General features: G+C 40.9%; 1 protein-coding gene and 1 non-coding gene across 2 annotated transcripts; both read left to right on the top strand.

The window, feature by feature from the left end:
* The first annotated feature begins 7,259 nt into the window (after positions 1 to 7,259).
* scn2b (sodium channel, voltage-gated, type II, beta) lies at positions 7,260 to 19,027 on the top strand. The gene is made up of 6 exons (XM_008298384.1): positions 7,260 to 7,332; positions 15,403 to 15,563; positions 15,648 to 15,864; positions 16,547 to 16,739; positions 17,614 to 17,674; positions 18,742 to 19,027. Exons 1-5 carry the CDS (start codon positions 7,260 to 7,262, stop codon positions 17,621 to 17,623), a joined length of 654 nt encoding a protein of 217 aa, XP_008296606.1. The 3' UTR covers positions 17,624 to 17,674; positions 18,742 to 19,027.
* On the top strand, positions 8,834 to 8,907 carry trnat-agu (transfer RNA threonine (anticodon AGU)). The gene has a single exon. It is a non-coding gene; the product is annotated as a tRNA-Thr (tRNA).
* Positions 19,028 to 27,013: the final 7,986 nt, after the last annotated feature.

The raw sequence follows: 27,013 nt of genomic DNA, 5'->3' as shown, positions 1-27,013 counted from the left end.
GTGTAGTTGTGAAGGATTCTAGATGTCTTTTGACTTCAACCACTACAAACACAGTGTGTCATGGCTCACTGCATACTGTATACTTACTGTGTACTAACCTCAGTGCTGGGTGAATGTGGTCCATAGTGGGTCTGTTAGTGGAGATGAAGCCCAGAATGCTTTCCAAATTGGACAGTGTAGCATAAAACTAAAAGGTAAATTTGGATTCTTCTCTTTGAGCTTGTAACGTTAAACATTTTCCACGTTAAGGTTTGATCCAACAATCAATAAAATACAGGAAAATTTATGAAATGCTGCTATTTAAAGGACAGATTATGTTGAATTAGTGTTCAGTGCTAACATTCTGTTATTACCAGTTTAAGAGGCGCACCAAATGGTGTTCACGCCTTGCTTCCATTGTTGAAATCTCATGTAATACATTCATTATTGACAGTTAAACTCCCACACAGAAATATGTATTGGTCACAAGTTTTTCCAGATTTTATGAATTAACAAAGATTGTTTGAACAAGGTGACTGACCTACCAGTAACTGAGTTTCTAGTAACATTAGTAACAAATGTATTTAATTTCTTTCTAGCTTTTAACACATCTGGACACTGTCAGGGGGGAAAAAGACATTTCACTGCTCCTTGACTATGTTGCACGTTACATGTAACAAACAAAGATCTTGAATCTTGATTCTTTAAAGAGTCATCCAAACATGAAAATAGCTCATTTCCACAAACACATAAAACCTCAACACACTTTTTCAGAAGTACAAAGGAGACAAACTAGTGTATTATATTATTATATGGCATAAAGTAATTATTAGCACAATAAAACATTTATCTAAAATTGCAGTACATTTAAACAGCACATTCAATTTGAAGAATTTAAATGTTCAGGGGGTTGGGGTTTAGTCCACAGCCAGAAAGCATTAATCTTGTATACTATAGGACATATTGAATTTATTACTTTAACAGATCTCTTACCTTTGATGTGTGTAAAATCACCAACAGCCAGTACAGCCGGGATGCACTCTTGTACAATATGCCTGGTGCCTAGCAACAAAGGACCACTTCTTTACAGCAAAGCTTCTTTTTTCTGCAGAAAGAGAAGGGGAGAGAAAGAGAACAATTCCTTCTTTTATCATTCTAGTGATTTGCTTTTACAGGTTTAAGTCTCAAAAGTTTTCATTGTTTTTTTGTTTTTTTTCAGCTCTTGGATGAAAATGTGTGTAACCAATCCAAATGTTCCACGAAGTGCTTGTATCTGTCGTAGGAGTTTTTACATTGAGCAATCTTCAGTGGTTAGGCTGGTGTTGTGGAGAACAAATCCTGGCAAGAACATTCACACTGAGTGTTAAAGTTCGCCTCCATGGACATTAAAAAACTCCTAACAGACAATCGACACTAAGAAGAATGACTTTTTTCCAACCAGGATAAAGCTGACAGTTTTACAATATGATGAAGCCCAGCAAATAAACTTAACCAACACTTGAATTTACCATCGCAATTTCTTTAGCCTTTAAATAACCAGGATCAGTGTGAGATTTATGTTGATAGCGCAGCAAGAGTAGCTGTTTGTCTGGTTCTTCTGTTGTTTCTATTCAAACGAAGCCTGAACATTTCAAATTACAGCGTAGTGTTGGGTCTATAAGCAGCCACTACTTTGATAAAGCCCGACACACAAATTTATTGGAAGAAGGAATGTGTGCAAGTCTGACATTGTGACCTGAGGCTAAAGCTCTTAAAGTGTCCAAATTTTTTTTTTAAAAGCCCAATAAAAAAAAATATATTGTTAGCTTGTGTTGTCATTTTGGCTGTTTGAAAAGGCCTGAATACTTGGAATGTTTGTAGTTTCAACCAGGTCTTATTTTTTGGGTCAGTGGCTGAAAAGTTTGGGAACCCAAGACTTGAACAGTGAACAATAATGCTGCCAATGCAGGACACACAAATTCTACTCATATGCCTGAGTAATTGACTAAATATTATGTTGAGTCTGTGATTGTAATGATTTTCCTTCACATCGTTCCCGTATATAATGTCTGAGCCCTTTAAGGTTCTGCAAAGTTGGTGTCATATCTTAAGTATTTGTTGTATTTGTTCTCTCCAAGTTCTCTGGCTTCCTCTCACAAGGTCCAAAAACATGCTGAGATTAATTGGTGATTCTAAATTGTGTGTAGGTGTGAATGTGAGTGTGCTTGGTTTTCTGTCTCTAAGTGTAGCCCTGCGATAGACTGGTGACCTGTCCAGGGTGTCCCCTGCCTTCACCCTGACTCCAGCCCCCCCGCGACCCTAGTGAGGATTAAGCGGTGTGTAGATGATGGATGGATAAATGTTTGTAGCTGAAGGCCAAAATTTAAAGAAAAACCTTACTAGTTAAAAAAATAAATAAATAAAAATATTTTTTAAATCCTTGTTGATCTGCTTTATAAGGACTGAATGGATGCAGGAACAAATTTAATTGACAGTGTTGGAAAGCAAATTTTAAGACATATGTTGTTTATCTGTGAATGGTGACAAATAGATGAAGTTACCTTTACTGAACTGAGCCCCTTCCTATTTCAAACCAGTGAACAGAGCACAAAAAAAGCACAAATACAAAAAAATCTCTTGCCTAAAACAAAGCTAGAGCTGTTAGAACTTTGGCAGAAATGTTCAGGTAGGCACCATTGCAAAATGTATAGCAGAAACAAAAAGGGATGTCAGGGCATTTAAGAGTAAACAACAGTAAATAAAAGACTGTTGAGTAAACAAACTGACAACTCAAGCAGAGAAATAACTCGGGGTAACATGTAGAGGTGTCAACCTCCAGCAGGTGTCATAGTCTCAGGATAAATGACAGGCAACAAAAGACTTAAAATGCGAGTGCACACACACACTGGTTGCTTTCCAGGTTCCCCCACAGCAGTGGAATCAGTGAGGCAGCTGGTGCTAACCCAGTAAACATGGTGATAATGATTTATACACTCAGTGGTGGGCAACACACACTGCTGTGTTATGCTGTGACATTTTGTTTCCAACAGTCCAACAGTTATTCCTCAGCGTAATGCATTGTTGTAGCCCCAGCAGCACAATCACAAGGTAAACCGGTGACTTCGATCAGTATCGTGCTGGAAAAATGAGAGAACGCAGATGGTCTACAGGCCTCCATATTGTTTATATAGAGGGAAACTACAGTGACCTTGATATATTCTTCTGTCACTGTTGAATAAATAGGCTTTCTGCATTTCTACAGCTTCTGGCAAGAAGGGGGAGTTGAACTGTTTGTTGATACAAAACAAAATCATACAGTCTGTCAGTTAACGTCAGGAGATTCCAGTGTTTTTAACCATTCTACGTACGGGTGCCAGACCTTAAAAATGTACCAGTAATTTTGCCTAGTTCAAGTTTTTGAGTTGTGGGTGTTGCTCACCTTTCAGGCCACAGACTGCAGGTTGCGGTGAGATGATATTCTGGTATTAAATTGTAAGTTAAGAGCAACAATATGTTTCATTAGCCTCCTAAAAATCTGTAGGCTACAATAACAGATGATTAGTGACATATGGAAGGGTTTTTACTTAAATTGCAATGATGTTTGTGTCGGTGCTACATGTGTATTATTTGACATTAGGTAAACAACTGCTATCAGCTTGCATTACACTGAACAAAAATATAAATGCAGCATACAGATGGTCGACCTCTGTGCCTTGGACAAAAAAAAGTAAAAATGTAATTTCTGCTGGTATGGTTTAATTGTTAAATTTAGCCAACTGTCCACAAAAAGTTTTTGAGCTGAATTACTCCACAATGATCAGACAGTGAGACCAGTACACAAACACTCCTTTGACCACTGACTACAAAAAGGTCACTTTAAAATGCAGCTGCACCATTTGTCTTCAAAGAAATCATTTCAGACAGCGTGGTACCACTAGTCTTGCTTTACCAACCGATTCTGTAGAACAGCTGCACCACACTATCACTCTGCTATAGGGGTGAAACACTCTGGCTTGTTTTTAACTCTTTAAACTAATCACAGTCATAGTCGGTGAGGCTAAACGAGCGATGTGGCATCGGTGTTTTCTGGAAACAGTGATGGTGGAACATTTGCATGCAAGAAGACAAACACTGTGATTAAAATGGTTAATCCACTGCGAACAAAACACAGCAAACAAGCCCCAAATATTTAGCAGGGCTATCTTACTGCACGATCCAAATCCAAAGCCTCTGTTAAACTTTACATTTTTAGAGTGGTAGGTTGCTGCTCAGAGGTTGTTGCTGTTGTTTCCCATTGTGAAGAAACTGTAACACACAGATGGCAGAAGGAAGGAAAAAGCCCACTGAAATTCAAGGATTCAAGAAAATAATAATACTATATACATGTATATATACAAAGTGCAAAGTGACCGGTTTGATTGTCTATTGAGTCTATTGTTTCAGGTTGAGCAGGCAGACAGCCTGAGGGAAGACGCTCCTCCTCATCCTCTCTGTGTTTGCCTTCAGGCAGCGGGAACGCCCCCCTGACGGCAGCAGAGAGAACAGTCTGTGGCTGGGGTGGGTGGGCTCACTCACAATCTTCCTGGCCTTTAACCTGCATCGCTTGTTGTAAATGTCCTGCAGGTTGGGGAGGGTGGTTCTGATGGTGCGCTCAGCTGAGCGGACCACCCTCCTCAGAGCCAAGAAGTCCTGCTGGGTGCTGCTGCCCATCCAGGTGGTGATGCTCCCAGCCAGAACACTCTCAGTGGTGCAGGTGTAGAAGTTCCTGAGGTGGTCAAGACGCTGTCAAGCTTTCTTCACCAGGGTGCTGATGTGACAGGACCACGTCAGGTCCTGCGTGATGTTGACACCCAGGTACTTGAAGCTCTCCACCTGCTCCACCTCTGTCCCACTGATCCTGAGTGGGTGGTCTGCCCTCTGCTGCTTCTTGCTGTAGTCCACAATCAGCTCTTTAGTCTTGCTGACGTTCAGGAGGAGGCTGTTGTCTCTGCACCAGTCCTCCAGGTGGGTGATCATCAAATAGTCCTCCTCGGTGTTGTTGGAGATCAGACCCACCACTGCTGTGTCGTCCAGGTGGGCCAGGGCTGTGTGTAGCAGGAGATTTATGGCGTCGTCTGTGGATCTGTTTGGCTGGTATGTGAACTGTAGGGGGTCCAGGGAGGCAGGTAGGGAGGAGGTGATGAAATTTCTGACCAGTCTTTCAAAACATTTCATCACCACAGAGGTAAGGGCAATGGGCCGGTAGTCATTAAGACAGCTGGGCTTGGCATTCTTGGAGACAGGAACAATCACAGACTGTTTAAAGCACCTGGAGATGATGCACTGGGAGAGCGAGAGGTTGAATATTTCCGTGAACACCGATGCACGCTGGTTTGCGCAGGTTTTCAGGACACAGCCAGTTATACCGTCAGGTCCTGCAGCTTTCCTGGTATTCACGCGTTGAAACATCCGCCTCACGTCATGCTCCGTCACGGTGCACGTCTCCTCCTCTCTGCTGGGCAGGATGCATGCCTCTCGACTGGGAAATGAGTGTTGGCTTATCATATCTTACATGCAGTTAGTCAGACTATGGTACCACCTGATACATTGGATGGACATCCAAAAACATGATCCTGACCCACAAAATTTCCACCAACTTCACAGAGTCCTTTCAGAAAAGTGGGACAACATTCCACAAGCCTGCAGCAACAACCTCAGTAACTCTATGCTTTGCAGATTTGTAACATTGTGCAATATAAATGGTGGATACACTTGTTACTTTTGGTCTATGATCTCACTCCCAATCTGCCTGTTATTATTTCTTATACAGTTCATACATGTGAGTTTCTGGTGTCCTTTTTGTTGTAGGGAAGCTCCCTGTGGGAACAACAACTCATTTCCCTATTTCAAAAAGAAAAGACAGAATGTAATAAAACATTTCACACTGCTTACATGTTTTTACTCATTATATATTGATTTTATCCTAAAATGGAATCAAAATGCAACATTAGCACTTACAGGCAGTCAGCTGGATTGAGCAGTGATATCCACAGGCTAACAAACCAGTCTGCTGATTGACTACATGAACTCAGGCTGTCAGGGCTGTGAATATGTACCAGAGCTGGTATCAGCAGCAAGTTATTTTCAGTGGACTACGTTTATGGCTACTTGGTATCTAAATCTCTGCTTTGGCAGTAGATTTGAAAGCTCTTTCTTGTTGTAGTCAGCAGTGTTGTTGTGCTAACCGCAGAGTGGCAACTGGCCCACCCTTCTCCTCTACCTCCTCTCTCCTCCTAATGGCTTAATGCCTTCAAACCACTCTGCTAAGTCCCTCTTACATCTTGCTTTCCCTCTCTTCCTGTCTTAACCTAACACCCTCCCTCCCTCCACACTTCTTCTAATTCTCCGCTCTCCTCTATCCTGACATCACCCATTTCTTTCTGAACGCTGAGATTAGACTATGTGGCTACTTAGAGGAATTTCTGAGGCTTCTCAGCTCCCGTCCTTCCAACCCATCATCCAACCCAACATTGTTTGTTATAGCCTCCCCCCCCTCGTTGGCCTCCAGCAGGTAACAAGTGAAAGAATGAACGAAAGGGTGATACCTGTGACTACCAGTTAGTGTTTGCCTCTTTTATTTTCCCACCATCCTCTCCTCCTGCCTCCCACCCAGGAAGGATGGATGGAGAAATGGATTAAAGGCGGGAGGTTGGGGATGGTCTCCGATTAATTTCTCGCTTGTCGACACGGCAGCCTGAATCTTCTAAGAAGGAGATGTTGTAGGTTCTTTTTTTTTTAGGCTCATTTTGTCACTGTTGACTTTTGTTTGAGCTTGAGAATGTGATAAATTTCAGTTTTATTGTGATTAAACTGAAACATAATCTTAACAATGTACGGAGGAAAAATTTAGAAACATGTATATTTGTGCATTAATTTATCCAAGAGGTTTTTATTTCTTTTTCTTTTTTTGGTGCATCTCCTGAGCTGATTTGTTGCTCTGTTGTATATTTTGTTGCCTGATCTGTATAAAGGCACATCCTCCATATTATTTCACTTTCCATTTCCTCTCTCCTGCTCTCCCTCCTCCACCGCAAAAACAAACCGACAACCACAAGACCAACCGTCATAAGGCTACAGACACTGCCAGCCATGTCCTGCCTCTAAAACAAGAAAAAAATACTGTTTTTTAGCCTTTTAACGCACACACCAAGAGCAAACTTGCTCTCTTTTTTTTCTCTATTTTTACTATATTTTTCTAGAGATATACAGGTCTTTTTCCCCCTTATTTTTTCTTTTAAACCAGAAGGAGATAAAAAAAAAAAATGTCTTCCCGGGCGCAGGAGAGGAGCTCTGGCGTTCAGCTGGGGAGCGCGCTGCTGCTGCTGCTGCTCTCCGGTAAGAAACAAAACAGAAAAAAACAAAAAACAGCCAAACCCGATCGATGCTCTGATACATTCGATCAGAAGTCGGATGGGATGATATCACCTTTCCACTCCGAGTGTGTGGTGACCGAGAGAGTGGGAGGATAAATGGGTGTAATATGAGATAACGGAGGCTGATTGTTGAAACCAGCGTTTTCCCACTTTTGCAAGGCCACCCATTGGACTGTTGTGTTTGTGTTTTTTTTTTTTTTCTTCCACCGCCTTTATCGATGTTAATTCTGCAGCCACTTCTTTACCTCCCCAACCACCTCCTGCGGCTCTGTTTGGCCTCTGATGACAGCTAGATTGTTGTTTCAATGGGATTTTGATGTACTATTAATACTGGCTCAGACTGCGCACATACAGCTAGGATAGTATTCAGAGGTCTGTGTGACTCAGTGCTGGGAGCAGTGGGTGGAAACAGGCCTTTTAATAAGGTGTTGTCATTGGTGTTCACATCCCTGAGCAGACACAAACTGTCCATATGGGTGCCATTTCAATAGTGTGTGAATTTATATAAACTCATCTGGAGAATGTGGAGTCGAAGGAACACAAAAAAGTCACAACATGCTTCCTCAAACTGTGACCCACATCTCACAAAAATCCCCAGCAAACTGAGAATGAGCAAATAAGCCTAAACATGGAGGAGCCTGCACTCCCCCAGCAGATGTAAGCCAACTTTTTGCATCGTAAGAGCATTACACAAGCCAAATAAATGGAGTTGCAGCATATTGTAACCCACATGTCACCAGTGATGTGTATGTAGTGCACTTATAACACGCAACAAGTAAATCCGTAGGTTAGCTTTTGCTTGTAAAGATGCCATCAGTGTTTGCCTACATCGTTAAGAAAAACCATTTGTGGTGGGAAACAGCATTTACTGACTTTCTTCTTCTTTTGTTTTTCATGGGGGACTGCATTTTTTTTTGTGGCCTCATTTACTCGGCTTTTGCATCCAAATTGAAGTGAGTTTATCAACCTGAGCAACATACAAGATGTTGCGCTGGATCATCATAGGTGCAATAACTAGAAGAGATGCCTAAAAGGCTTTTACTGAGGCAGGCGTATTCTTTCAAACAATGTTCACTGGTTTGGAAATTACATGAGAAAACTCACACCAGTGTATTTTTAGATAATTAGATGAAATTTCTCATCCATATTCCTTTTGCCCATCAGCATTTGAACTATTATTCTGCTCAGCAACCGCACAGTTACAGTTCCCACAGAGAGGCACTAGAGGGCAGCAACACAAAGGGAAGAGGAGGGATGTACCATGAATGCACTGGCAGGCACTTCAAACAGGCCAAAGTGCAACCTTAAGTAATGTCATGGAGAACTGAAGTTTCAAATTCCCACAGGACCTCAGTGTAACAGCAGTGGAGCCTGTTTGGATCTGAAATAGGAAAACAAAACACTCCAAACTTGAAATAGACTTGTAAATTCTGTGATATCTGTTAAGGAATCCCTCTCCTACAGGCGCTGTGGCTTAGTTGGTTAAAGCGCCTGTCTAGTAAACAGGAGATCCTGGGTTCGAATCCCAGCAGTGCCTTTTCTCTTAAAAACAACGACACTCGATAAACCAAATAAACTTAACAAGAAATAATGAGTTGTCACAGAATATATCAACAGAGGTAAATATCACTAACCCAATGAACCGTGTAATGCATCATCCGGCACAGTAGCACAAAGTCCTTGAGTGTCTTCCACAATTTAAACAGTATTTTATATTTTGGTAGGTTTTGGGCAATTATTCACCCAATACCAAGAAGGAGGTTCATTCTGCTGGACGTCAGTGACCCCAAACATTCAGTCAGGGTCATAAATACCAATATCCAACAACAACAAGAACAAGGACTGAGTGTCTGAGTCTAAATCCACAAAAAAACTGTGATAAGCCATTCAGGATGTTTGGAAAAACCTATTTGCCGAGTACCATGAAAAACTGTGACTGTACCTTGGGGACGTATTACTGCTTTAAAGAAAGTGAATGATTGCTCCAACTATTGATTTCATTTAGTTTTAGTGTAGTGTGGTGTATCTCTTGGTGCCTTTACAACAGAAAATGACAGGGATAGTTATTGTTACCTTTACTGGCGTAAACTGAAACTGCCAAAGAAATCACTGTAGACATTTTCCTGTTAAATTATAGTGAAATACTGGCAGCTGTGGTTGTAACAGTGTTACAATTATAATTTACTTAAACTGTTAATTACTGTATAATTGATTAGAGTACTCTGTGGATTTGAAGTTCACCGTTCAATCCTGAAACTAGACTTTCCAACATTTATATAGTGTTGCCACTGTGATCAACACTGACTGTAGTTGTCTGTAAATTACAAGAATTTCTTCTTTGAAATCTATAAACACTGCTGTAAAAACGGCCTACCTCAGGGGATCAGTTATCAATAATATTCTTAACTGCTAAATCAAGTTGCTGGTCCAAGCAGTGCTTTGTGAACGTTTACTCTAAATTATTACAGTGCAAAAGTACATTTGAAGAGACCTGTATGTATTGTTATTGTTATATGAAGTAAATGGATGCAGTGTTTTTAATCAAATCACTGCCAAGAAGCATTGCGTCTGCTGAAACTGATCTATTTTTTAAGTTGTTAAGTATTTTGTAGTAATAAAACTGCCACCATCCAAAACTATAGTGGACATTGGTGTCTAGCTGTCAAGCTTTTGTCTTTTTTTTGTAGAATTTGCTCAAGTGCTGTTTGAAGGTTTAACATCTGCTGTCTATAAGGTGCACCCTAAAACAACCAGACTGTGTGACTCTAATAGAAGTAGACACGGTTGTCAATAATGCATAATAGAGAAAGAGTACAGAGGAGAAGAGGACATGGAACAGGAAGTACCTTTTAAATGATCAAGCTCGAACCACTGGTCAATATTTTCCATGTTTGACATTTGTGTGATCTGAAAAGTAGCAGTGCTTATTGTGCGTACAACACTGCAGCAAAGTGAAGTCAGTGTACTGGATAATGCGTCCCTGTCTGTGAGACTGTGTTTTTCGTTTGACATATGTAATGGTGTTCACATAACACTAACAATAACACATATGTGATGCCGCAGGCTCACATAGCACTGCTATTATGTGTTATTTTCTGGCAGTGATCCTTATTCCAGTCTGGTCATGATATAATCAGAGTAAAGCTTCTCTGTCCCATAGGATTTCTGCAGCTCCCCCCAAAAGAGCTCAACACTCATATGTTTGTAGTGTAGCTGAAATGGTTGTCTTCTGGATGCTGCAGTGTGCAGAATGCAGTGTGGCATCATCCAAAGCAGGGGGCACTAGAGAGAATCCCAGCAGCACAGAAACACGACTGAATCAAGGGTCAAGAATTTAAAGGCAGCAAGCCGGGGGCTGAAATATTATCCTCAAAAAATGTGTACGCGTTATTTAAAACACACTCGACACCAAAACCGCTCCGTGCTGCCTGAGCTTCACTAACCCCCGACTGCTTTAAACTTGTAGTCAAATTTGCGGCAAGTCATTTGTAATTTGTCACTTGTAACATTTGTCTTGCGCTAAAAGGTTACATGTAGTGACACAATCAAGGGTTGAGATGCCAAGCAGTGGCAGACGTGGAAGCTAAGTGAATAACAAATAATGTCTTGTCCCACCCTAATCTAACAAATCTTCAGTGCACGTAATATTTTCCCTGCGGCAGAGAGAAACAAACAACCATCCGACCACCAGCCAGGATCCTGCCCGCCCGAATGCCGCACAAAAACAGAATAATTTGTCCACCAGAAATTGAAGAAACTAATCTGGAAGCAGATCTGGTGTTTCTGCCGGGAACCTTGTGATGTCAGATTATATTGCCCTGGGGGACAAATAGATAGAATTTAAAACCCAGTTAAAGTGGGTTGTAATTGCTTTGTGGTGAACTTGACAGGCTCTGAAGAATGTGAAGGTCGGAGGCCACGGTCAAAAGAGCGTCAGTTCAAATTCAGTGGTGACACTTTTTGGGATTGCGCCACACTGTCCTCATAAATGATTGTCATAAAAATAAGCCAAAAAAAAAATAAAAAATTGAGACATCCTCTAAATACTTAGCCGCAGCCCTTTGTGTAGTTAAAGCAGCTTTAAATCACTTGTGGAGGAGACCTTCAAACAGCGCTGTCTGTGGTTTTGTCAAGTTGGTCTTCAGTGGATTCTTACTCTGAAAAGCTTTGTCCATGCTTTCCTACAGATGCCTAATTGGATTGAGATCTGGAAGTGGGAGTGTTAAGTCCAGACTAGAGTGAAAAAATTATATAATTCACTGCCGTATTTATTGAAAATTTCCTGGATAATCCAAGGATTTCAGTTTAAGAAACCGCCTTTCCTGTTAAAATGAGAAACAACATTTGTGCATACTCTGAAAAACTGCACCTGCTTGACAGTGTTGCCCAGATATGTGGTGCTGCGTCTCCAGCTCTATAATCCATAGCCTTTATCCTCTTTTTAGTACAAACCGGAACACTGTGGTTGTCATTTTCATTTTTGTAAAATTATAAGCTTTACATTCTTGAAGTGTATTTTTCCTGCTAATATGTGATGGAGGCAGACGTTGTATTAAATTGAAGCTGATATGTTTACCAACATGTGAATATGATTGTATGAATAAGTCAAACCTTAAAAAGGTGGCCATATGGAGTTGGGAAAAAGGAATGAAGAGGGCACAGGAAAGGCGATGTAACAGGCCCACCTTTGCTGTATCTTTTTTCTCTCTCTCTCTCTATTGACCTTGCAATGCAAGGGGACAACTGAGGGACACAAAAGGGAGTAAGGGAGAGAGACAGAGAGAGAAAGAGAGAGAGAGACAGAGGCATGCAGTACTAGGAAGTAAGGATGGAAAGAAGCAGAACAAAACAATTATTTTAAGAGTGGTATATGGGTTGGAAAGAAGAGGTACAGGGAAAGAGGCGTAAGAGGAGGCAAGGGAGGTGGACAAAGATGGGAGAGGAAAGAGGGAGGGGCAGGGAGAGGGAGGAGTCACATGAGGGTGCTTCACTGCAGTATTTCATCTGTTAGCAAGTCTCTGCATCTGCCTCTCTTTCTCACTATCCACGGGACTGCTGAGTCAGCAGGAGCAGGAACATGTATCAAACTGCTTCTCACGCTGTAAATCTGCGCACAGGAGCACATGCGTGTACGCGGTGCTTACATGTGCGCAGCGGCACTGACTGCTAGGATGCACCGCCGTTGGCTGTGCGCACAGATAGGTCAGTGTGCAGGGATGACATTGACTTAGCACAGCTAGCGGGCTTAGCTCACTGCTGACAGTGCACACCTTGCAGGAGAGCGTGTGCGTGTTTGTTTAGAGAGAGCGTGAGGCAGGTGCTGCACCGCATCACAAGACACCTGACTGGGGTGGGCTGCGCACATGGGGAGAATTGTGTGTGCATGTGTGTAAATTATATATCTGGACAGAGCGAGGTATAGTGTAGAAAGTGCATGTGTTGGTTGTGTGTGTCTGTGTCTGTGTGTGTGTGTGTGGTGCAGAGAGGCAGGCCTGTGGAGTGGTGCAGCAGCAGTGGGAAGGGAGCCAGAAACACTCGACTGCAGAGGAGAGAATGGTGCAGAGTCCCATCACACACACACACACACGCACGTACAAACACACACACACACGCATACTGAGAGAGCGGCACAGATTCTGTCTGGGGAGTGTGAGCCCATGCTGAGACATAATGTGAGAGGGCAGGACCAAACTTGAGAAAACCTAAACGAGACTTTAATTTCATTTTAAGCTATATTATGTGCAGTTATGTGTGTTTGACTTTCATTTTTGAATGTTAAACTCCAAACACTTCCTTAGTGGAGCACCGTTTACATGTGTACTGCTCCACTGAACCACATACATGCTTTCTAGCTTCTTGTATGCAGGTCAACAAAACCTACTGTGATCAAGAGATCCAAGAAGAAAAAGACAAAAAGATACTTGGCAATCCTGCTACGCCTCGTGATAACCTTATCAGCTGCAGTGATTGAACATGACATGAATACACTCTACACAGTGAACAAGTTCCGTCCATCCATTATCTATACACCGCTTAATCCTCACTAGGGTCACGGGGGGCTGGAGTCTATCCCAGCCGACTTAGGGTGAAAGCAAGGAAACCCCTGGACAGGTCGCCAGTCTATCACAGGGCTACACTTAGAGACAGACAACCAAGCACACTCACATTCACACCTATGGACAATTTAGAATCACCAATTAACCTCAACATGTTTTTGAACTGTGGGAGGAAGCCGGAGAACCTGGAGAGAACCCACGCTGCACGGGGAGAACATGCAAACTCCACGCAGAAAGATCCTGGTGTCCTCACCGGGACGTGAACCAACGGTGCTAACCACTGAGCCACCTTGCAGCCCCTTCTCCAAAATAAAGAGATAATTAAAATAATGTGTAAACTACCAACAGTAATTGCAATAATAGTGGAAAGTTGCGTGGAAATCTGCCGTTTATTCACCAGGGTTTGTAAAATGCAAGGTGCTAATCCATCTGCTATGCACATACACATATATAGGCTTACACTGTAGATTGAAATGAATTAAACAAACATGCTTGAATCACCACTTCCTGTGTAGTGTTTGTGTTTTGAACAGAGCAGTGGAAATGTTCGGTGTATTTCTGGATCTACAGTCACTTTGCCCTATATGCCCACATTTAAATCTGTTATGTGAGATGAGGAGGTCACATCAGATGACTGTCAGACTGAAAGACAGAACTCTCCAGATGGAATGTAGAAGAAGCGCTAGCAGTTATGTAGAAAAACACATCTAATATACATAATGGAAAGTTAAAATTGGTGGGGGATTGCACTTTTGTAGCTTTTGTTTTTTATTGCCTTTTGCCACTGTGCGTTGTATATATTGATTATGTAAAGAATCATACAGCTGGAGATGCAAAGTGAAGAACTGTGGTGTACAATAGGATAACGTTCTTGACTTGATTTATTGTGTGAGAAATTTAACACTGGCTTGTCAATTGATGCAGCCCTTAACATCAGTGACTTGTGCCTTCACTTCATCTAGGGGTGGATGAACTCGCCAAACAACCATATCATGGTCTTTTGGGGTAGAATCATGATCCCTTGACTGAATCACGATTTTCTCCACAGATTTAGTTGAACTCTTGACCACTTGATTAGTTGTACATACAACTGCTAGGATACAAAGTCTACCACTTCAACTCAAGGGTAAGGGACCAACTTAGTAGTCATTCATCTCTGCCGCTGTGACTGAGGATGTAGACGTCACGCTGTCATCTGTTTACAAAATAACATCCAAGATTGCGACATGCATCAAACTAGCATCGTCCGACTTCTGTCCAGAGTCACTCTTTCACTTCATTCATATGAAGTAGGAAAATTTAGACAATGGTGCTACATGTAGTTATTTTATTCTGAGAATTCAGCCACTGCTAACTAGTTAGCCTTAGCCTGTCCTGCCTCATGTTTCCCAACCTGCAGGCTGGCCACGTCACCGACAATCTTCAAAGGCATTGGGTTGTTTTTCTCTTGGACTGCTACTGATGAGGGTGTTTGACTGTCTCTTTGTGGTCAGACTTTATGGCGTCCTCGCTCCGCTTTGCAGCCTTGGTGAGCTTGGTGTAGCGGCACGTGAACCAATTCTGTTGCCAGCTGCAGTCCAAGACGATGATTTGGAGCCAGTTCACAGCAGGAGAGAATCACTGGAGAGGCAGCTGAATGACAATAAGGACGCACTGGGCCTTGGTGGTTACCAGCACCTGGACTTTTTAAAATAAAATACTTTTATTTAGCACCTTCAATCGCACGATCTGCATGATTCCTCTGAAAGCAGATCTTATATGAAATTAAAATTGATGTAAGATTATCAGATTGCCCAACCCAACTTGAAATTGAGGGTTTGACATGAATTGAGGCCTTAATTGACCAAACGTGAAATTAAACACAGTCTGCATTTGCTTAAAATCCAAACAAACTGAGAAAATACATATTGTATTATAGATATTGTATCGTACTTTTTGTTGTTGATATTACCTGAAGCTGATGTTTTTATTTACAGGCTGTTCGTGCATGGACGTGCTTGTGGCTAACTACATTAATGCACTAAATGGAACAACTGTCAAAATCCCCTGCACATTCACTTCCTGCTACAAGATGGACGCCACCAAGTTTGTCATGAATTGGACCTACCAAGAATCACTCAACGATACAGAGGAGATGGTAAAATGGCTATTTTTTACATGCTGAACTGCTGTACATCTTAAAATTATAAGCCAGTTTTAAAAACTCACTGTTTCTCCGTAGTTTATGGCATACTATAGGAAAAAAGGAATGGTGGCTCTGCGTTCGGAACGGTTTGGAGACAGGGTCATGTTTGCTGGGAACCTGGATAAGAACGACCTGTCAATCACCCTATCCGATGTTCAGGTGGAGGATGAGGGGATTTACAACTGCTATGTGAGAAACCCTCCAGACCGCATCCAGGGACATGGTGTCATACAGCTCAATGTTGTCACAGAACGTAAGATACTAACCCTACTTTCTGCAGACACAAACTGTTAGCCGCCTGTTTTATTAAAGATACTCTCCCTAAAGACACACTTTTCTTGTAGCTCACAATTGCATCCCGATATTCCAAAAACTCAGTAAGTGTATTTTTAAGGAAGAGAACTAGTTTTTCCTGCAAGAGATATTACTTCTACAACAAAATAGTACTCCAGACAATTTCAAAAATGTTAAATGAAGTGGCAGTACTACTTGAACTGCTGTGACTAGTAAGTAATTTCCATATATACGCCAAAGTATGTCACTCCATACGTGGATTTGTGACAGTAGCTGTTTATACGTAGACAGTAGCTACAAATGGATGAAATGTGCTCGCATATTTTAGCAAAAGTGTGGCAGGCTTACCTGCATTCTTAATAAACATATATAACTTACCGCATGTGTGTTTCCTAGAGCATGAGGACCTACTGGCGATGAGTCAGCTTTTTACTTATTAATGGCCAACAAGAGGTTGAACTTAGTCCCTCAGCTTCTCTCGTGCGCTCTCGCACACACACACATATGGCACAGGCTAACTCAGCAGCACTTTCTTTCTTTCCACTCTGTTTAATCAGCCCAGCAGAGCTTTTAGCCAGCACTGCACTTGTCTCTCATTCTTTGTCTACAAAATAGTTAACCCTCTCCTCTCCTTTCCTCAGTTCCCCCTCCAAGGGACTCAACTATTGCAGTTGCGATCGGGGCATCAGTGGGCGGAGCATTGGCGCTGCTGATCCTGTCCATGGTAGTGATAAAATGTCTTCGTCGACATCGGAAACAGGAACTGATTTCAGAGGAAAAGATGGAGGAGGAGGGGAAACTGGAGGCGGAAGGTGTAGCAGAGGAGGGGACCAAGTAAGGAATCTTTACAACATTAATCCTCAATTAGGAACTACCAGCAGCACCGAGATCAAAAAGTAGCTAATGGTATGCCAGTCCTGTTTTAGTGGCATATGCTGATTCATAATAATACACTTATTAGGATGCAGCAGCTGTTCTAATGGCATATGCCACTTACAAACAGCATGTCATTTCAGTTCTGGCGGATACCACTCCCCTCCAGCATGCACTGACTATTACTGGCATATTCCACTGCTGATTGTGATATGTCATCACTGTGTGCCAGAGTGAATAGTTGCTCTGCTGGCTTAGCCACTGCATTTAAGTGTGCAGCTCTGAGTTTTACACTGCACTAAGTCAGCAGTGGAATGTTGCAGTAAGAAATGCCAGTGTAAGTGGTTTTCACTAATGGACAGTAACATTAGAAGAACCAATGAGAATCAATATATGTCAATGAATTAAGACCTATTAATACCAACATTCTGGAGTCCTTAAAAACCTTGATTCTTAAGCACAGAACACAATTCAGGAGGCTCAAGTTCACTGGAGACAGTTCATCTTTTGTGACTATGGATGAATGATAATGACAATATGTGAATGATGGTAACATATAACCATCTTATGCAGACATGCAGTGTAATGAAAACACACTTGTCCTGTTTATGTGTAAAACAAACAGGTAATTTGTCTATTTTGAAATTTGTTATAATGCAGGCTTCCAGTTTAGGTCTTGGCTAACTGTTGGTGTATACGAGGAGTTTCCTGGAAACAAAAGAAAAACCCTTCAGTGAAGACACAACTGTGTCAATGGATGAAGCACTTTACTATCATTCTATTGAAAGCTAACCTCTTGTCATGTTGTTGGATTCCTCTTCTCCTACATTTATAGACAACCATAGCGGAGTGACATGATTGAACCTGTGACGCTTCAACACCCAACACCTCATCTTGTAAGTACCTGCTCATGTCACCCAGACTGTTAGTGTCCATTGCAGATGCAATGTGGAGCTTAACTTGACCTGAACAGCATGAAGTAAAAACATGAAATACATCTGAGGTGCATACTGGTACCAGTCATATCCAAACTAAACTGATAAGGCACTGCTGTCTTAGGAATGTTACCTTTTCACAGAATGCTACTTGCAAGAGTTTCAATAGCCAGAAATTGAAATGATTCATCAATGAACAGAATAAGAACCTTGAATTAGAAGCCAATGCGATGAATCCTCTCTCAAATGAAAGAAGACTGTGGATCACTGACAGGTGAAACCCCCCAAAGGCTGGCCTATGTGGTTGGATCTGCTATGAGAGAAAGGTGTCACAACATACAGTTCATTGCAGCTTACTGCATATAGGGTTGGATAGCCGCAAACCAGTCAGAGTGCCCACGATGACCACCAAAAGTGTCTATTATGGCTACATGAGTGTCAGAACTGGACCATGGGAAGAAGGTGGCCTGGTCTGACGAATACAATTTTCTTTTAAATGATGTCGATGTCTGTGTCATTTACTTAGGGAGGAAATGGCAACAGTATGCATTATAAAAGAAGGCAAGCCAGATGAGGCAGTGTACTGCTCTGGGTAATGATCTGCTGGGACACTTAGCATCCTGGCATTCATAGGGATGTTATTGTGACACAAACCACTGACCTAAACATTGTTGCAGACAATGTATACCCCGTCACAGCAGCGGTATTCAGTGTTGGCAGCGGCCTCTTTCAACAGAATGTTGCACCCGACCAGAAAAATGTTATAGCAATGGTATGAGGAACATGGCAGAGAGTTTAGGGTGCTGATTCGGCCTGCACATTCTGACGATCGTTATCCCATCTCTGGGATGTGCTGAAAAAAAGAAAAAGCCTGAATCGTGCAGTATACATGTTTCCTTGTTGTGTTGTGCCCCAGATCTTTCTAATTCTTGGCTTTATCTCATTAGAGTTATATTTTATGGGGCATCTACTAGCATATTACTTGTTTAAGTCAAAATATTGTTCTCTTTTTTTCTTTTTTCTTTCAGACATGCGCACCCCTTCCTGAAGATCTATAGTGACCACCGCTTGAACTATTGTCCACTAATACTTCCATCCCTTCTGTTTGTGCGTGCGTGCGTGTGTACAATGCACACAAGTGTGCTTCTGTGTGTGTGTGTGTACTGAATGTGTCTATGTATGTGTGCAAATTTCTATATGTAAGATGTGTCTTTTTCCTTGAAGTAATCCAGGGACTTAACCACTAAACACTCATTCAATAGCATTAGACGTCTTTCTTATAATACAGACTGCCATTTTCATAGCACACTATATGACAGGCTAGGGCTGGGCGGTATGACCTGAAAATTTATACCACGGTATATTTTGAATACAGAAACTTTTAACAAAAACACAACATTACGGTGTGTCATTTTTGCTCTCACACTTTGAATAAATGTGATTTTAAATTAAGTCCAAAGCCTTGAGAAGAAGAAACCTAATTGCCTGCAACTGACAATAAATAAACTTAATGGCAGTTGTGGAGGCGAAGTGTCACACTAGATGGAAGTTTAAACTATATTAACTACCACACTGTAAGGCAGACGTTGTGTGTATGTGTTATGTAGCAGGACATTGTGCCGTTAGTTCCACTGTCTCACACATCCAATGTACTTTTTTTTTTGGTTGAAATGCTTTGGTTTGACATATTGTGAGCATTTTGCAACATTGCCTTAAAGCCATGTCTTTCAACTGCCCGTACCGACACCATGTCTTAACATAGATGCAGTTAGTACAAGTGTAATGTCCTTCCACAGCTGGAATTTCTTATCTTAAGGACAACAACTAGTCAGTGACTCAACCAAATGATGTTTACATGTGTCGATGATGTCTACTTGTGTCTGAGCCGAAGAGCAGTCTTAAACATTCCTTGCAACTGTGGAGTTTTGACAAAACAGTTGTCCTGTGTGCTCTACATATATTGTAATTGTATTCACTTCATTTGACCTTTTTCGTAGCAGACATTTTGACCTGTGACAGTGGGGAAAGCACACGTGCTGATAATCACATTGAATTATGGCTCCGTTCTATTCAGCTGTCCCAGTAGGTCATGGCAGTAGCTGACTCAGAGATTACTCCCTATTCCTATATAGTGCACCATATTTACATTTTGTTTGAGCAAATTTATTTTAATGTGTAAAGTTTATGCACTTGATAGTCAATCAATCAATTCATTTTATTTAAAGTGCAAAAATACAACCATCATATTAAAAACATGGACTTTAACAGAATGTTAGAGTATGTAAAAATATTTTTAAAAGCACTGAAATTATGAATATCGGCATTAAAGGGAAGTTTGAAAAGGTGATGGACAAAACTAAGTTCTAGGTCAGGCTGGAATTAAGTAAATAACGGTAATTGATTTAAAGATTTCAGCTGAACGTCCTTCTTTAATATGGAACTGAAGTCCAATCCAGAGATAAAGGGGTACAGTAGGACTTGTACAGTAAAAGAACAACCTTAAAATCAGCTCGAGGTTGCAATGTTAGTCAGTGAAGAGACGCTAGAATGGGTGTTAAATTATCATTTTTTTTGGGGGGGGGTTTGTCAAGACTCTAGCTGAAGCTTTTTGAACACGCTGAAGACTTGTGACAGCACAACTATGAAGACCAGAAAAAAGGCACTACACTAAGCAGTAACGTAACTGCAACGTAGTAGTTGTCTCAATGGTAACTCAAAAGGAAGATGTTTGAACTGTGTACACGGACAGACATATAGACAGATGGATAGATGGATACCAGGGCCCTTAAACTGAAGCAGCTAAATGGAATCTAGTCATGATTGTTGTTATTACAGCTGTGCTTTATCTACTGTGACAAATCAAAAAATCATCTGTAAAAAAGGCAGCGTAAGCGCCACATTGTTATTATTTGGACCTGTATCTGTCCTCTTGTGTGTCTTTTTTCTTCATCCACTTTTTTGTAAGCCGCTTTTGTTTTTAAAAGGAAAAAGGTACGCTTGTATGTTTTTAGCGGCCTGTCAGTGACATAAACTAAGGACTGCACTGATTAACATGGCATTAGTTGCTTTTCAGAGCACTTTATGTGATTTACATTGTATACTGATACCAACAGCATAGCCAAATTGTTATATTTCTACTGCCTGTCATACCGTCCACCCCTGTGATAGACACTTGTCCATCGAGCCTGGCACTGTATAAAGGGATGACATGTTAGAGTGCCTGAACACAGTTCAGTTGCAGTTATTTATGGGGTTAAAATGAGTTTTAGTATTGGAGCGTGATATCTGCGACTGCATTACATTGTAAAGTCAGTGACAGTGTGGAGCTTGTCGCTTAGAATTCTTCTATATATACAAACAAAACTAGCAAAAGGACTAAGTGGTTAGACATAAAGTGAAGTTGACTACATGACAACATCTTTTGTCAAAGTCAAAAACATATCAAAGACCATTTAAAATGAAAAACTCACATTGCACCAACAATCATAGAATTACGTTCCTGCTAACCTTTGTTAATATTGATGGTAGGATTTAATAAAGGTTGTCAAAACGGAGACCTACACACAGACAACAGTTAGAAACGAACTCTTGCCATTAACCATAATCACAAGAGCTGAGTCCCAGCAGGCAGCGATTTAAGAATTAATACCAAATGATCCACATTAAAGTACAAGATGTTTACAATCATGACTGACTGCAAACTTTGGGTTATCAATAAAGTGTAATTATGCACCAAAATAGGTAGAATTTGCTATTTTGGCAACTAAAGCATGTACAGTGTACTATACTGCCATGGATGCATGTCAAGCATTACATATCAAAAAGAAATAGAACAGTAAAATAAAACGTAATTTCGTTCTCTTAAGTTTCTCAGAAAACCACTGTAATGCGGCATGTTTAAGCTTTTACTTTCTGTAGCAATCAGGTGGCATCATTTATCAAATGTTGTAAAACCTAAATTTTAGTTTGATTTAATTTTCATCCATGCATATGTATTACCTTGTACATTTAATTTATGGTGTCAGAGGTATTTTTGTTGCAGTTTGATATGTTTTATTCGCCTCCTGTAAAATATTAAAATGAACAACTAAATCTTAAATATATCATATCATGGACAAAAGGTTCCGTATAAAGTCTTTGAATATTTATCTTTTTATTATAACTCTGACTGGAGTTCAACTCGTACCCTATTTTATAAGAGATAGAAAAACAACTTTAAACCGAGTCAATACACACACTTTATAGTGTGTATATAAAAGCAGATTAATATATAAAATAGTTGTGAAGTTTTAAAAAATTCTATTCTCCAAAGTGATGCCTTTACCTCAGCAGTGGTGTGTAAAACTGTAGATGTTGTTTTGCACATGAACACACTGACACCGATTTTAATATAATCATAGCGGGGAGCATGTGAATATGAGGAAATGAGGAAAACATATAAAGTACACAAGTTATAAAGATATTAAAATGGTCTTTTTTTTGGAATGTATGGTTATTGGTTGTATATTTGTTTATTAATTTGGTTGGAGCACTATGAATGTTTTAAAAAAAAATTATATATATATATATATATATATAGTCTACATAGTAAAATACTTGATCACTTTAATGTACATCCAGCATGTGAGCTTTGTTCATTTCTGAATGTTTTAACTAACAGGCCAGCTATGTCACAAAGTGATGTCTCTATGATACCTGTATTACGGGAGGGTGATTAGTGCTTCCAATTGACTAGCCCTGGTATCTTACTTTAAAAACAACAACAACAACTGTGTACAGGTCTGTGTTTAGGCCTGTTAGGGTCTTAGGCCTCAATTAGGATATTTTTTAATGACCATAATTTGTTATCCAACATTTTGGATGATGTACTGTGTAACTTCATGAAATATCAAAAGCACATCTTTAGCATCACAATAACAAAGTGGTGATTTAATGATATATTTAAATAGCTGACAGAGTTGTTTGGTTGTCACATTTCCTGGGACACTGCTGTCTGTGTGTAATCATGCATGTTTAAGTTGCAGGGTTTGTAGACCCATAAGGTGATGGCAGGTTAACATTTGGGGCAAATTTAGTGCAGTTTTTACCGGGAAGGTTTTGTTGGCAATATGGTGTCATAAATATATATATATATTTATATATATATTACTGCATTTTGTGTATACCGTATTTCTCAATCGGTGACAATTAAGCAATCAAAAATATTAATATGATGCGCTAAACAGATTTATCATTGTGCTTCACTGTTTCCCACCTCCAGCTATGAATTTGCCCTGAATAGTTGTATCTTGTATCACTTAAAATGTTAGTGGACACCAAACTTATGCTTGCACAGCGCTGCCTGAACACGCAGCCATCATTACATTCTGTATTTTAAATAAAGAGTCAGGAAAAGAAAACTGTTTTTTCTGCTTTTATCTACATCGATAGACTATCCTTACATGCTCATCCTATTCCGTGCCAAGAAGGGAACATTACCGTGTACCACCAGTTTAGCATGGGGCTGACATCTATAGAAAAAAACTTTTGCAAATGAGCAGTTTAGAGTTCTCACATTACCTCATTAGCATTGCACTGTAGGAAGAAAGCAAAAAAAAAAAAAAGGAATCGACAAAGACATGGGTCTACATCAAGCAGCAACCCCTGTGGCTAAAAAAGGAAGCCAACGCGGATGTGCCAAAAAGTTCCCTTACAAATGTCCACCTGAGCCTGGCTCGGAAAGCGATTCAATCCCCATAGACCCCAATAATAAAATATCCAACTTTTCAGCAGGGATGAACATGTTTACAGCCTGGTACAAAACACAGTTTTAGGCTCCATAAATAATTTCCCTGTTCATGATCACTGTGGTTTAATTTTTATATAACCGACCCGTTGAAAAGCATGGTTGCTTTCAATGGCAGGTGTTTACTGTCATAGGACAGTCCATGACACGCCTCAGCTCCACTCCCGCTCCACCTGCTTGCTCATATTTAGATTAGCCAGGAGGAATCAAGTATTGGCAAACTGGTGACGAATCCACTACACTGAGCTTCAAAACAGCTGCTCAGGAAGCCTATGGGGGACGTTACTCATATATATCAAGTCCACGGGCTACATATAAATCCAAACAGAAGGTCAATTCCACATCTGTGTGGCGTTTCTACAGAGAGGTCAATTCCATCGCAGGGTTCAAACTGGTCAGTAGATCTGAACCCTTTCTTGCTGTAGCACTATGAGCAACTAACCCATTATCTTGCCTTATAGCCTTGTCATGTTTTTTAAACCTTACTGTGTCTCATTGAGTTTCATAAAATGTCCCCTGATGCATCACGTAAAGCCACTCTTTGTCTCTGCTACACAGAGTATCAGTCGTCCTGACTACTCACAAATTCACACGATGACAGCTAAAGTATTGCATGTAGCATATGTGAGCGTCAACCAGTCTCACAGCAAAGGAAGCAAAGCTGTAACCGATCTCATCAGGGAGGACAACCTGGAGCTGCTCCGCCGAGACTCAGTCAGAGGTGACTTTGATAATGTGGAGTATGTATTTTCAGCTTTTGCAGCCAAACAAGAAGATTCGTTTCGATGCCGCATCAAAACGATACAATGCTGGCAGAAGCCTATTGTAGATGACACAATGAAACACAACCCAGAAGGAGCAGTTTGAGTAATTAATCAAAGTCTGAAGGCTTATCAGATGCCAAAATAGTGCAGGTCTCTTTACAATGCTCTGAGATAGGATTTTACAACTGTGGAACACTTACCAAGGTGACAATAACTTATTCCTTTATTGCAACATTTGCGAGCGCAAACAATAAAAATACGACATTCAGAATACAAAGTGATCTACCAGCTGTGCACATATTTTAATGGTCATTGCATCTAATTTATAAGCAAAACCAGAGTTAAGCATTTTTACAGATGGTGTATTACCTATTTAGGTTGTGAAGTTTTGATTCTATTAAAAATCCTTCACAAACAGCAACGAAAATCACGACAACAAAAAAAGTGCAGTAAAGTCTGCGTTCGTTGCACGAAACATTTCTAACATGCTCTAAATACGGAATATTGTAGTGGATTAATATTAAATGCTATTGTGAAGTCAAAGTAAGAGCATGTAGCAATAAGATGCTAGGAAGAAGAAAAAAAAAGACATTTAAGAGAACACAATGGTGTATTTAAATATTCTAGTTATAGTCCTACTACACACACACACACACACACCAAAGAACTTGCAATCCTTTTAGATAGTTTTCATAGTTTAACCTTTTCCGCACCAAACCGTTGTCATACTTGCCAACACGAAGCAAATCACAGGCATTTTCAAACTACCCTCCTAACATCCAACTCCGTGTCCACACAAGACTGCGCAACAACAAACCTCCAACACAAAATCTCCAACAAGAGGCCAGCTGCATGTTCAGCACAGGTTTCATTACACATCGGCACTGACATCTGGTACTTAACAACTCTTGCTTCCACAGTAGGTGTGTGTGCGTGTGTGTGTGAATCAGTATGTACTACAGACCTGCTGTTAACTTTAGACAGGACTCACCTTTTGATGGATGCTGTTCCCCACACCGACAGACAGATGGATGGACACATAACAAAAACAACCGGACCACAAACTGCAGGAACAAAATAGACATAGAAAGAAAGAAAGAAAGAAAGAAAAAAAAACAGGAAAAGAACGCAAAGACAACAACAGACAAAGAACAGAGTCGGAGCATGCAGCAACATTTGAAAAACAACGGGGGGAAAAAAGAAGGTAAAAAGAGAATGGGGACTGGACAAACAAACAGAAGTAGATTGACCCGCTCAGGTAAAGAAGAAAGAGGAAGGACAGATGAAAAGGAGAGGTGGAGAGAGGCCCACCCCACTTGTCCTCCTCCACTCAGATGCGTTCTGAAATCTGCTCACTCACCGGCTGGTGCAGAGAGAAAGAGGGAAGGAGAGAGAGAGAGAGAGACAGAGAGAGAGAGAGAGAGAGAGAGAGGAAGGGGGGGGATAGAGCAGGTTGAAGTGTGGGGTGAGATGAAGGTTAATCAGGAAGGTGAAAGTGGTGGGTGGGAGAAGATGGAGGTGTGAAAAAGAGAGAAGAAAAAGGGCTGAGAGCTCAGTGTCTCCCAGTAGCTGTGTTCGGACCACCTCAGCTGTGTGGCTTCACTGCAGCATTTCACTGCCTTGGCCGTCCCAGAAACAGATCCTCCACTCCCTCCCTTTCTCCGCCTCTCATCTCACCTCCCTCCTTTGCCTCCTGTCATCTCTCCTCCCCTAGCTCCTGTCATCCCCTCCCCACCTTCTCTCTCGCTCCCCTGTTTTCCCTCCTTCCCTCCCCTTGAACTTCTCTTTCCTCTAACCCGTATCCTCCACTCTTGATCCCTAATGTTCGCCTCTCATCAGTCTAACATCCTCTTTTTGCTCCGCCTTCCCTCTATACACAGCATCCAAGGTCACCCTGTCCAGAGGCAGGTGTGTGTGCGTGTGCTCACATGTGACTGTGTGTTGATGTGCATATGCAAAGACACATATGTTCATGTGTGCATCTCATTTCCCTTCCCGTCATATGCATGTGTGTATGTATTTAGCGCTAGTACCTACGTAGTTGCCTACACGTGGCTTGCTGCATTAAGGGACAGGGCGTATATCACTATCTGTCACAGCCCCCCACACACACTTGAACTTGGAAATGACATCAAATTTCAAGAGACAGATCACCTGACAGCATGTGGATGTGTGTGGGGACACGCGTATGAGGATGTGTGAGCGCTGGGGAGGTCAAGCATCCATCATGTTTGTGACAATAGTTATGGAGAAGCAGGGAAAAACATGCAGAGAATGAAAACTAGAAAAATGGTAGCAAATCAGAAAGAATGCACCATATACATAGGTGTTATTACTACTTAATTACTACCTACATTTCTTTCCTTTGTAATGTACTGAAAAATTTCACACATCAAAAATATTTGCATTTCTGTTGAAACCAAGATGCGAAATAAAATAAACGATCAATTCATTATACTGTGCTCATTGTTAAAATCGTAAAAAAACAGCAAGACTGTGTGATTATCATATAATCTACAACCCACAATGTGCCAACACTCCAGGAAGCATAAAGTTATGTGAAAACATCACACATATCTGTGATGCCAAGTCATGATGAAACTATTAGTGTACATTTAGAAAGGCAATTAGGTATAGTAAAAAGAAACCTTGTTTGGATTGCACGAGAGGTATCAGTGACATTTATAGCTTTTTTTTCTTGCAGCAAGGTTATATCAGTTTTTACAAGCAGTACAGATAAACATGAAATAT

Source organism: Stegastes partitus, unplaced genomic scaffold (genome assembly GCF_000690725.1).
Source record: "Stegastes partitus isolate 25-593 unplaced genomic scaffold, Stegastes_partitus-1.0.2 Scaffold1311, whole genome shotgun sequence".
Taxonomy (NCBI): domain Eukaryota; kingdom Metazoa; phylum Chordata; class Actinopteri; family Pomacentridae; genus Stegastes; species Stegastes partitus.
The sequence above is the reverse complement of the archived record's forward strand: the minus strand, read 5'-3'. Positions and strand labels throughout refer to the sequence as shown.

What these genes read in the sequence shown, in the direction of transcription:
- scn2b (XM_008298384.1), top strand. Translation starts at nt 7,260, where the DNA reads ATGTCTTCCCGGGCGCAGGAGAGGAGCTCTGGCGTTCAGCTGGGGAGC. An exon ending in GCTGCTGCTGCTGCTCTCCG is followed by an intron (nt 7,333 to 15,402) that starts GTAAGAAACAAA and finishes TTTTATTTACAG; the next exon opens with GCTGTTCGTGCATGGACGTG. An exon ending in TCAACGATACAGAGGAGATG is followed by an intron (nt 15,564 to 15,647) that starts GTAAAATGGCTA and finishes GTTTCTCCGTAG; the next exon opens with TTTATGGCATACTATAGGAA.